The sequence below is a fragment of the Zootoca vivipara genome, chromosome 5 (assembly GCF_963506605.1).
Source record: "Zootoca vivipara chromosome 5, rZooViv1.1, whole genome shotgun sequence".
NCBI lineage: Eukaryota > Metazoa > Chordata > Lepidosauria > Squamata > Lacertidae > Zootoca > Zootoca vivipara.
In genome coordinates, this window is record NC_083280.1 from 41,606,624 (window position 1) to 41,619,574 (window position 12,951).

At 42.8% G+C, this 12,951-nt stretch overlaps 1 protein-coding gene across 1 annotated transcript; it reads left to right on the forward strand.

The window, feature by feature from the left end:
* The first annotated feature begins 4,266 nt into the window (after positions 1-4,266).
* On the forward strand, positions 4,267-5,319 carry GPR148 (G protein-coupled receptor 148). The gene has a single exon (XM_035133729.2). The coding sequence runs from the start codon at positions 4,267-4,269 to the stop codon at positions 5,317-5,319; it is 1,053 nt and encodes a 350-aa protein (XP_034989620.1).
* Positions 5,320-12,951: the final 7,632 nt, after the last annotated feature.

Here is a 12,951-nt window from a genome sequence, read left to right on the forward strand (position 1 = left end):
ATATCACACCCTGCATGGACTTTGGGTTTTCACATGTAGCCAATTTTAGAACAGAGAGGATTCTTTCAGCCATCTGTAAACACCAACTGTTAGCATCCACACCGAAGCATTTCTGCTTCTTGTTATTCTCTGCAAATAGAAGGTTTTGAAATGCCCATATTCCCCCAGTGTTTATAATGCTGGTTTTCAAAGACGATTAGTGTGTGGATGGATATCTAACAGTTTGTAAGCAGACGTCATTATCCATTGTGTAGTAAGGTCACTGTACTATGTCCCTTTTTGAAGATGTTTAAATGGAGCATAGTGGGAAAGAAGGCAGCTCTCTGTGTCTTCTGCTTATTTGGAAGGCATTTTGCATCAGAAGGGAGATGGGAAGTGAGAAAGGCGGCAGGAAAAGGCTCCCCACTAACCAGGGCACTTCTAATCTGTTGCTTTTTGGTGGGTGGGGTTCAGTCACATACTGGCAAATTCACATTGTACAACTGAAGTGGATTTGGGGCTCTTTTGGAAGGCACTTCCAAAAACAACCTGACTTTCTGCAGTAAGGAAAGTGGTGTGGAAAATAAGAATTGCTTGATATCACTTAGGTTGCACCACGCCCATATAACCTCCCAACAAATAAATCAGAATTAATGCTTGAAGAACAGTGAACATCTTATAACCTCCCATAAATTTTGTGCGGACAAATCAGCGCGAATGTTCAATGAACAGGCCTCCTGGGAGTAATTTGAGCCATTTCTTCTTCAGTGGCATTGCTGTCTGTAAACATTTTCTGTTTTATTTAAATGTTCGAAAAGAACACAAGAGGAACCCATGTGGTCCAGGAAACAGCTCTCACAGTCGTCAGCCAGATGCCTGTGGGAAACCCGAAAGCAGTACCTGAGCAGAGCAGCATTCTTTGCTTTTGTGATTCCCAGCAACTGATATTAGAGGCTAGTAGCCATTGATAGCCTTATCCTCTTATTGACATGTCTTACCCTCTTTGAAAGCCATCCAAGTTGATGGCCATCATCAGTACCTCTTGTGGAAACAAATGCCATAATACTAGTAGCAGCAGCAGCAGTAGTACTAGTATTTTATTTATTACCTGCCTTTCACCCTAAGGTCACAAGGCAGGTTACGAGTTTAAAATGTAACATTAAAAACAGCTAAAAGCTAATTGTGATCACAAGAATGAGGTGGGTGAAGGGGTGGGTGTTTTGTGTTGTGTCAAAGTCCAGGGTAAAGAGGTACATCTCCAGCATATGAGAAAACAGTATAATGAAGGTACCAGGCACACCTCTGAGGAGGAGGGAATTCCACAATCTAAGGGCTGCCACAGACCATGTCTTTTCTTGGGCCACCTGAACTTCTGAAGCTGTGTAAAGAAATACTTTATTTTCTCTGTCCTGAATCGTCCAACATTCAACTTCATTGAACGCCCACCCCAGAGCTCTAGTATTATGACTGGAAACCAAAAGAGCGTCATCTAACCACAGTCGTTCCTTTGCTTCCTCCTTAAACCTTTGCCTACCTGGAAGGTGTTTTTGAACTAATGCTTCTTGCTTGCCTGGATGGAGGTAAAGGTAAAAAAAGGTAAAGGACCAGGGGTTATAAATGTAGAATGTAGAAACTAACCTACTACACATATTCAGTGTTCTGCCCGCTTTTGCCTCTGACCTCACGCACCACTAGCATGTGGCCCTCAAAAGCTTGTCTAGAAGGGAATATGGCCCTTGCACTTAAAAAATACCGCCTCCTTGTTTAAAATCTTTTTTCTGACATTTAGCCAAAAAGTTTTAGGGCATTCAGATGGAAGGAAGGAGCCTCTAAAATGTTTTTTTTAAAAAAAAAATTCCCCTATTCCTTCCAATGCACATACCAATGTCTGTCACCTGAAGAAAAAAATGTAGCTCTAAGGTTTCCTTCACTCTGCAAAAAGACCTTTAACTTTTAATCAGATATTATTTTATATATTAGAAATATACATATGTCAAGTCCTTATATACCTAACTTGTTTCTTGGGACACAGGTCCTAAAGATTTTTTGTGGGGGTTTTCTTGGCTGACAACACTAGAGTTGAGCCAAGTGCTTCTAGCAACCCTGAGAGGTTTCCACCAAACCTTTGTCAAGGAAGACAAACTTCATTGGGATTTCTGCCCTTGTTTTGGCATCTTAAAATAGAATTCAGTTATCCCATGTTAGTCATCCCTGATGTAAACTCTGGTCTTTAGCAGCCTAATTGGGTTACGTTTGTACTGAAAACTTTTCTGAGGCCATTTCTAAGATTGGGGGAACTATCCATACTCTGCTGAATGTAAAGCAGCTTGTTCTGCAGGAATATTAAGCAGTAGGGAGTTTTCCTCCTTATATTAACTTTCGTAGGCTAGAAACATCCATTGCAGGGGTTAGATGGCAACAGGTTGAAAATATGGTTCTACAATATGAGCCCGCCGCCATGCTCCATTTCACATTTCGCTGATAACTGTCTGATAGAGAAAGCAACAGACAGGGCCAACGTTCAGAGCACTCCCACCCATGAGGCAAGGTGAGGTGACTGCCTCAGGCAGCAGGATCCACAGGGGCAACAGATCCCAATGTAGATCTTTTGTTTCCCCTTTGTTCCTGATGTCAATCTTCACTCCCCCCCCCCTTCTTCCCTGGCATGGGGGAGTGCCATTTTGTCTTGGTGCCATATGTCTTGGGCTGGCCCTGTTAGAATTGAGCAGCCACATACTGTAGCAAGAAAGTGGGCCGAAAGCCTGGCAGCCATTTTGTAGACAGAAGGCAATCAGGGAGCCAGCAATACAAGCCAGTAGCATGGAAGCTGCTCTTTCAGTGCATGTCTCTTTGTGTGGAGCAGAGAACTAAAACCATGCTTGTCGGAACAGAATCAAAAAGTGAATTACTTCACAACAGCCAGTCTGTTAGGCGAGCAGCACGATCTGTTGTGTTTGTTAGTGTCCCTGGTTTGCTTTACGCAAGCTCTGGACTTCATCTACTCTTGTGTCTAGAGAGGTGTTTCATACTATGCCAGATGTAGAGACAGTGCGAAGGAGGCCCCCCCCCTTCTTTCACAATGCTCAAACATTCCAGCTGAATGTTGGGAGATTCAGGACAAACAAAAATACCTTCTTCAGCGCATAGTTAAACTATGGAATTTGCTTCCACAAGACTGCCAACTTGGACAGCTATAAAAGGGTAATAGACAAATGTATGGAGTATAAGGCTCTTAATGATTCCTAGTCATAATTGCTACATTTCCTCCAGTATCAGAGGCAGCATGCCTCTTAATACCAGTCACTGTGGACCAGGAGAGTGCTATGACATACCCTGATTGTGAACTTTCCAGAGGCATCTAGTTGACCACTGCATGTTCAGTCTAGATTTATTTAATACTTTATTTTTATTACTCTTTCCTCCTGAGTTAGGGAACAGCAATAAAGGATGTAGAATTGTATTGTTATATGTTAATAATCTTTCAATTAATCGTAAGAAAATAGTTTATTTTGCATTGTGTCTATTCCTCCTTCCAAAGCATAAGATGAAAACAAAAAGCACTTTAGATTGGGCACGGGGGTGTCAAGCCACATTTTATTCTCCTTTTTGCATCTCAATATTTTATAGTAGGTGGCAGAAATATATATGGGATTTTGGTGTATGTATACTGTTTCAGATAGCTGAAAATATAAGGCAGCAGTCTGCTAAGAACCATGTATTAAAAGGGATTATGATGCACTTGTATTTCAGGAGCTAAGGGCACCATTCCTATTGATTACATTGACTCAATACGTTTCTGATTGCATTTGAACACTCTAGTATATCCTCTGGCTCCATTTATGACTTGATTGCATTGGCAAATTTGGAATGTCCCCTTTTATCTCATCACATCTGTTTAATCAAGCTAATATTCCATCTGCTACTTTGCTATGCTAATGCTTGCAGTGTGGACAAACTTAAGTTCTTAGTGATGAACAGCCCATTTACTTCCTTCCCAGAGTGCCTGCTCTGCAGTTTGAATTTTGAGCCCTATGAGTGTGTTGCCTACTTCTGAACAAGCAGTGTGATATTTTCTTGAAGAAAAGATTCCACTTGTGCGGATTTCAAGATCTACTTGCGGAGCTCGCTTACAAAAACCCCTATGTTTTGCCCATCAGCTTATCATTACAGAGGTGCTGACAGATGGTGATCCGGTTGCTATAAAATGCATCTTTGCTTGTTGCTAAACCTCAACATTGAAGAACTTCTTTTGTCTACATCAGCTGCCATTCCAAATCTCTGGGGGAAATGAACTTCTCACTATGTGTGCCAGCCAGGATTTTGAATGCAACCTTCTCCCGCTATAGAGAAGTGCCCTCAAACGCCTCCTTCACTTTGGATAAAACTTCATTCCAAAACCTGCAAGAATTGATCATCTATCCTCCATACTCCAAGACAATGATGTTCCTGATCCCGCCGATATTGTGCCTTACAGCAGCCATCCTGATCAACCCTTTCATTTTGTTGGTGATTCTTTCCCATGTCAACATCCGTCAGGAGACAAGATACCTGCTGTTGGGAAATGCTTTGCTCTGTGATTTGTTATATCTGATACTCTATGCTATGTCTGCAGTTTTCAATGTAATGAAACTCCACCTCCCCAAGAACCCCTGTGTGCTCCTGCTGTTTCTGCTGGCCATGACTTACTGCGGAGGGTTGCTAACGGCTGCTGCCATGGTGCTGGATACATACTTGGCCATTTTGTGGCCTTTGCATTACATCTCCATTTTGCCATCTTCACGAGCAAAGAAGCTGATACTCTTCCTATGGATCTTGTCTGGGATTTTCCCTGGGATTGTCTTCTTAATACTCAAGTTTACCCAAAAACCCAGTGTATGTCCAGTGGAAAACTGCTCTGTCCCCATAATACTGGTAATGACTCTACATGGAGATGGGGCTGTGAAATCCTGCTATGTAGTCTCCGTTTCTGCCCTTTTTCTCTGTCTGTCCCTCATACTCTGCTGTTATATGATCCTGTATTTCAAAACAAAGCAGTCGGGAATATGGAAAAGCATGTTCTCTAGAGCCAGTGTGACGTTCCTGATGCATCACATTCTCTTGTTCTTTCATTTCTCTCCCCTCTTGGCTATTGTGGTGGACTCCTTGCTTTATGTCAATGCTGTCATTGGGACACAGACAGGGATATTGGTCTCTCTGATAATATGCAATGTGCTGATAATCTTGCCCAAAGCTCTGTTGCCTTATCTGTGTGGGCTTCGATACAGGGAGATAGCCTCATCCCTCAAGTTCTTCTTCAGACGGAAGCGCATGACTGCCGTGTCTCCAGTCTCAACCACTTGAGCAGAAACATACAAAAGGCTTGTTGTGATTTGGAGCTGTATTTGACCTCTTCTATCAAGTTGGAAGGATTCCCCCCCCCTTAAAATTCATTCATTTGTTGTCTGCTGGCTGAGTTATTAGCCATTTGTTTTCCCAAGGTCAGCATACTGTGAATGGAAAAGTAGTACGGTAGTATCATGCTGATATTTTGATATATAATGATAACAATGTTGTGTTGGATTAGATGTCACGGTGCAGCAGTAAATTAGAAGGAAGAATTTTACCAAAAAAGAATTTCCACCTGTAGAGAAAACTGGAAAACCAAAGAACATGGGGAACAACACAATAAGGGCAAGTGTAACAATTGTTACTATTCTGATTTCAAAGTCATCGTATGTGCCTGGTTTTCAAATGAGACCCCCTTTGAATGTTTTTTTTAATGATGATTTGTGCTTATGATGGTTTGGGGGCAGTCATACAATATTCCACTTTCAGCACTGTTCGTGCCTGCAGAAGTTTTGGGGGTGGCCATATGGCTTGATTTCCTATCATTGCATATCCTCTAATTTCTTGCTGAAAGCCTTTAACTTTTCATACCACAAACAATCTGGGGGTGGGTCCTATTTTATTTTATTTTAGCTACAGTGCAAGAATGTCCCCCCCAGACAGCAATGGGAGTGCTAGCAATGGGACAGAACAAGTAATGAAGTCCAGTGATGTGTGGACCGTCCAGTATAAATCCACCATTAAAGCAAAATTGCTGAGTCGAAAACATGTCGCAGAATACAGCCATAAAAAACAGCAGCCTGGTAGTGCCCTGGATTCAGCATGCATATTCCTGTGATCAGATAGCCTACATTCCCAATTACATCTCTGAAACAACAGATATCTCCCTACCTTCTGATAGCATATTAACTTTGTATATACAGTTCAATCCTATGCACTGTCCCCTTGATTACTTTTGCATCTATTTGTCTTTTCGTCTGTTGCTGAGCCTATGAAATGTACGGTAGCTATGAAGGCAGAGGAAACGTATGGAATTTCTGAGTTACTGAAAATGTATGGAAATTTTCAGAGCTACTGTAGGGGACGTGTCAACAGAGAATCTGTTTACAATTTTCCATAGTTACATGCCTCTTGTGTTGTTGTTTTTAGCAGTCTCATCAAATATATGCATAAAGATGTTAGAAATTGTGTGGCTTGATTTTAGGGGGGGTTACTTTTACAGCATTATCTAGACCTGACTTGGGGTGACATTCTTTCTTTCGGAGGCTGCAATTCCCTTGGGAATAATCTGCCAGGGCTGCACATCAGCAGTGGGGCTGAAGCCAGCAGTGGGTAGGTTCAAAGCCAGTCCTCCCTCTCTCCCTCCCCCCTCTTTGGAAACCCTTTTTCTACCTCTGTTTCTGACACCCTTTCCCCCTCCCTCCCAGATCCTTGCCTGAAATTAGGCTGGGGGAGAATGCAGCCCTGGGGCCACAGATTCCCCCCCCCATTCAGACCAAGGACTCAATTTGTCACTCTGAGATGCCATTTACACTTTAGCCAGGGGAATGTAAAATGTAACTAAGCAAGAATAGAATTTCATCATTTGTTGCTGTGCTCTTATCTATAGACTGGAAAATCAGGACCTAAGTATGCTTAGGGAACTGATCAAACTAGTCTAGCTTCTGGGACGGGGCTGATGGCTCCAGACATACACCAAGGGTAAACAAAGTGGACTGTGAACGAGTTTCAGTAAATAATAACTCACAGCGAATGTTTTCATCTACCAGTGTTCCGTTCCGCAGGCTCCAAGAGGGCCTATGCGAGTGGTTTCATGCAGGGATACCAAAAAAGGAATGGCTAGTTTTAGTGCTTTATTAAAGACAGGCGTAAACTTACAACACAGCCTGTAGAACTCTGCTGCCTTTGCAGACTCGCAAATGGATGGACTTAAACAAAGCAAGTTATGTAAGCAGGCATCAGTAGCCCAATTAACACACCCCTGGCATGGAGGCCTCTTCCCAACTCTTATCCATCTCCCAGATAAGGGAGTAGCTGACAGGAAGCCAGTATGAGAAGCCTCCCCTCTCCCGACTAGGTGGTAATGGTGCAGGCATTATCCATGGGCAGAATTCTGGTTGAAATGGCCTTGGAGAGTAGTGGCCCAGAACGTCTGGGTTGGAGCACTGTTAAATGCTTTTTTCTTTGGGTGATGGCAGTGGTGTCCAATGGCCCAGTAGGTGGGCAGTGGCAGTAGCAACATCAACCAGTAGCAGCAGGCTGCTTGCTGGGTGCAGTGGAGGTGGCTGTGGCATGTGTGGCAGGCAAGCAGGTCAGTCTGCTGTGGATGAATGGAAATGCAACCCCCTTTTGATCTACTACTTGAGGCATTTGCTCAGTTGGCTAGAATGGTGCTGATAACACCAAGGTCGTGGGTTCAATTCCCGTATGGGGCAGCTGCATATTCCTGCATTGCAGGGTCCCTCAGGGTCCCTTCCAGCTCTTCAGTTCTATGACTCATTACAGGGCCACCCTTGCATGCTGTGCTATTGTTTATTACTCCAGTTTGCTGTTTCTCATAGAGACGTATCAGTACCACTTATTTCTGATGTTATTTATGGTTTTCAGAGTTTTAATAGGAAGAGCTTTGCTCAGAGAGGAGCTTAATGGTCCGTGCTTCCCCAAAGCTCTATACATGATTCAGAAGAAAAGAGGTTACAGGTAGGTAGCCGTGTTGGTCTGGATCGAAGTAAAATAAAAAAATTCCTTCAGTAGCACCTTAAAGACCAACTAAGTTTTTATTTTGGTATGAGCTTTCGTGTGCATGCACACTTCTTCAGATACCTATCTGAAGAAGTGTGCATGCACACGAAAGCTCATACCAAAATAAAAACTTAGTTGGTCTTTAAGGTGCTACTGAAGGAATTTTTTTACAGAAGAAAAGAGGTTATCATTCTGCAGTCGTTGCAAAGGACATTCAGGCTCTGAAGCTTGAGAAGAAATCCATCGTTTAACACAAGGAGGGAACAAACCCTAGGCTAAAGGGTGGGGGAGCCACATCACTTTTCAGAATGCCCGTTTGACCCGTCCATCAATGGCTCGAGTCAATAACACGACTATGTTGGAAAGAAAGTAAACATTCAACAGTACATCCTTTAATCCTTTATGAGGCTACTTTGTTCCCCCAGCAACATTTAAAAATGCAGAGAAACATATACAGGGGCCCTTTCTACTGAGGAGTGGGTAAATAATGTTCTGTTGACACAGAAAGTTGGGCTACCAGCCAAATTTTTCAAGCTTAGTATGGACACAAACCAGATCCAGGCAGGTGGCTGCATTCAGAGAAGTCTCTTTCCCTATCAACGTTTATTTATCCTCATGCCAAGAAGATGTTTTTGAGGCATGAGGGAAATGTACTCAGCGTGACTAAGATGTATGATTCTACAGTATCTAAATATATTAGGTAATTTCATACATATGGTTTTCCCAGTAGTAATGTACGGAAGTGAGAGCTGGACCATAAAGAAGGCTGATCGCCAAAGTGATGCTTTTGAATTATGGTGCTGGAGGAGACTCTTGAGAGTCCCATGGACTGCAAGAAGATCAAACCTATCCATTCTGAAGGAAATCAGCCCTGAGTGCTCACTGGAAGGACAGATCCTGAAGCTGAGGCTCCATTACTTTGGCCACCTCATGAGAAGAGAAGACTCCCTGGAAAAGACCCTGATGTTGGAAAAGATTGAGGACACTAGGAGAAGGGGACAACAGAGGACAAGATGGTTGGACAGTGTTCTTGAAGCTACCAACATGAGTCTGACCAGGCTGCGGGAGGCAGTGGAAGACAGGAGTGCCTGGCGTGCTCTGGTCCATGGGGTCACTAGATTTCAGTCTCAGACAGATGTTCATCCTGTAGGCTCTTCAAAACCCTTGAGCAATAAGAAGTGCACATCTCTTTGGCTAATTCTGTCTGCTACTTAAGCATTCCAATAGTATGATGGTAGGAGCTGTTAGACAGTGGAATGGACTCTCGCAGAAGGTGGTGACCTCTCCAATGGAGGTTTTAAAACTGAGGTTGGATGGCCATCTGTCAGTGATTCCTGCATTGCAGGAGGTTAGTCTAGATGGCCCTTGGGGGTCCCTTCCAACCCTACAATTCTATGAGTCATTTATTCCGACCTAAGAATGTTCTATTGCATCTGGGACACAGTGCTTCTTATCCTAGCCTTGGCAATCTTAACAAACAGCTGTTCTTAGGGTTATGGATGGTGGTCCTTCTGTTCCTTTACACAGTGCTCAATGGTCGCTCAAGGGCTGAATGTTTCTGTTTGAGTGCTCCAAAGATCCTGTCTTACAACCTGCTCAGGTCCTGATTGTGTGCTAGTGGATACCAGTGGCCCCAGCCAAAGGTATGTCTTGATGCTATCGCTTCATTATTGCAGAGCTGGTGCATGTGAAAAGAGAAGGTGACAGTGGGCTTCCTTAAGAGCAGTTCTAAAAACTAGTTCACACAGGCAGGTCTGGTCATGTGATCACAGCACATGTGATTGAGAAGCGAAGGTGTGTTCATAGATGCAATCCATCTGATCCTTCTTTCTCAGTAAACGGGGGGGGGGGGTCATACACACACAGCACCTGTGTTGCACATTACCATGCCACACACATGGCATGCTTATCTACTCCTTCACCACAAGTACTGAATCAGGTTCAAAGGATTTATGTGTGCACATGTATGTACACAAACACACACACATTATACATAGCTACGGTACATAGCCAGCCTCTTTGCACATGTCCTTTTTCTCTATTTGCTTATCATGTAGTAGTCATAGCCATAATCATAATATTTACAGTCTTAGAAAATGTAATGTCATTATATCACGATCATGACAATGCTGATTTAGAAAGAGCCAGAAAAAACATTTCTTGGAAAAACTTGCAAGCTACTTGCCAAGAAAAGTGGAACATTCTTTTCCAGAATTTGTTGCCTTTCCTCTCTGTAAAGAAATGTCAAAACAAAGCAATGAGATCCACAAAACAAAACAGAAGTGTTACTGGGGTGTTTTCCCACTGCCCATTGCGAATGCTGGAATTGTGTGAACTGGAGCATATGCTAGAGCTTGGTTAATTGTCAAATATTAGGAGTACTGAGGACCCTTCCAACTAGCTAGCGTGGGGGCTCTGGGTTTAGGAGCCAGCACACATCATGCTGTGAGCTGGGGAAGGGATTATTGAAGAATATTTTGCAAATTAAGCAAGAGACCTTGGGTGAGTCACTGCCTCTCAGCTCAACCTACCTCACAGGGTAGTCGTGAGGATTAAATGAGGATGGGGAGAACTATGTGCACCTTAAGCTCCTTAGAGGAAAAGGGTAGAGTGTAAATGCAGTAAGCAAATCAATAAGAGATGGGGAAACTACACTTTAAAAAAAATGCCCCCAATTACTTGTGTATTTGATGGTAAGGTTATGAAACACAATCTTGCACTGCTTGCTGTAGTGCCATAAGTGATTAACATTAACACTAATTTCTTTGATTGTCAATTCTCTCTGTCTCCTGCTCAAAGCACCTGACACGATGCTTTAAAATTCTTCATGTTCATTAGAACAGAGGGGAGTCTTTGGAGGAGGACGAGATCAGGGAGAAAATAATGACAAAAATATTAAGAGAGAAAGAAAAGGCTGCAGTAATCAAAGGGTGGTTTTACAGAAGAAATTAGTGGGTGTCAAAGAGAAAATAATTACCAGGGTGCATTCCAGGAGAAAATTACTGTGATCTGTGCCATATTGACCACCCCCTCCCCTATTCCCACAATTTCATTTGTCAATCCCTCCGTGTCTTCTTTGTCTCCGTCTAATGAGGACTGCATATATTCTGGGCAAGGAGACAACTCACTCCAATATTCTATTCCAGACGTAGCACATGACTGCCCGGTAGGAAACAAAAGTGAGATGGTACTAGAAGCAATTCACAGAAGAGTGTAATGAATACTAATGGAGGTTGGAGGGATGTCATTTTGACTGTAGCAATTTCCTCCAACTGTAATTGACTTAAAAGGCAATCCATGTTAGCAATTTAAGTACGAGTTAGGATGCAACCAGGTACCGTTTAGATTAGGATTGCTTCAAACAAGGCACTTTCATATGGTTCCTGAGTACCAAACACATGAGTCAATCTGAACTTCACACCTATGTATTTTTAGCTGCTTGAGAAAGAACCGAGTTCTCCTCCGCTTGCATATATTTTTAAAGCTGTCACAGGGACAAATGTGCTGTTCCCACACCCAGCACAAAAAGCCTTCAGAGAGATCAGTCTGTCTCCTGCTGAAATGGGAAAGGTTTTTGTGGTGTTGGAGATAAATTCTGTGGTCCTGAGCAGTAGCCATCTTAGAGCATCTTTGCACGTCTGCCCTTTACTAAATTTAAAGTCTACTGTAAATGCCACCCAGAAGCCTGCACGACATGTTGTTAAGCATCACATGCTGCCAGAAACAGAAGCTTCACAAATGCACTTGGTATGAGGATCATGGGGCATATATATTGTTACGAGTTTCTGGATGCCACTGAATCCCTGGATTCAGGAAATGTTAAAATATAAGCCAGGCCCATTTCCTGTTGAGGAAATCGCCTGGGAGATGAGCCATTGGGAGAATAAAAGGAAGCTGCTGAACCATTAGCAAAGGCAAAGAGAGGGGGCTCTGTGTCATACGACAAATGTAAGGGGCCCTCTGTCAACTCAGAGTTAGTTAAAAGACAAAGCAAGGGTTTGAATTAAGAGTCTTTTAGGGTTGGCTGTGGTGTAACCTAGAGGGGGAAAGGTTTTAAAAGTGGCAAGCTGGAGAGAGAGTGAGAGCATGATGGCTGCTTTGTGTTTGAACCTCTGGTTTTGGCTATGGGAGAGATGACCCTTTTAGGGTGGTAAAGATGTGAACCCCTCCATTGTAGGCTCAGGTTGTATATATATGTAAACAAAAGGAAATATGGGCTCTGGGTAAATGCCTGGAATCCCTGGGATCTTACACTGCTCAGAGATTGGGAGTGGTATGCAACAATATTAAAAAGAGCCCCTATGGTGTGTAAGGTGCACACACCTCATAGCTCAGTGGTAGTGTTTGCTTTGCATGCAGAAGGTCCCGGGTTCAAGCCCCGGCATCTCCAGGTAGGGCTGGGAAGGACTCTTGGCTGAAACCCTGGAGAGCTACTACCAGTCATTGCAGATAATACTACATCTGACTCAGTTTAAGGCAAGAGATGTATAATTAGATTATGAGAAATTAATACCCATGTTTAGCTTATTCTTTAAAATCATAACATAGAATTTTCCTGGAAATCGTGTTGCAACATCAAGCATTTTTTTCATTATTCAAGGGATTGTTTTGTAGCTTTGTTCCCAGAAATTAATATTTGTTTTTAAAAAATAGTGTAGCAGCACCACCTACTGGGCCAAAGAAATTCCGATTGTACAGTACATGAATGCAAGGAAAGAGTAATCCAAAAGCAATGGATTAAATGAAGTACAGTACTTTGTTTTGTTTCTAGAAAGAGAAAGGTGAGGAGGAAGGGTTTGGCAAATAAATGGAAGCTATACATTGCTTATGGCTTATGCCAACAACGATTGCAAATATTCAGGCTGCCTGCAACGTAGCAAAAAATGACTTCAGGTCAGAGTATTT

Bases quoted from the DNA above. Each gene is read 5' to 3' on its own strand.
- GPR148 (XM_035133729.2), top strand. From the start codon at position 4,267: ATGAACTTCTCACTATGTGTGCCAGCCAGGATTTTGAATGCAACCTTC.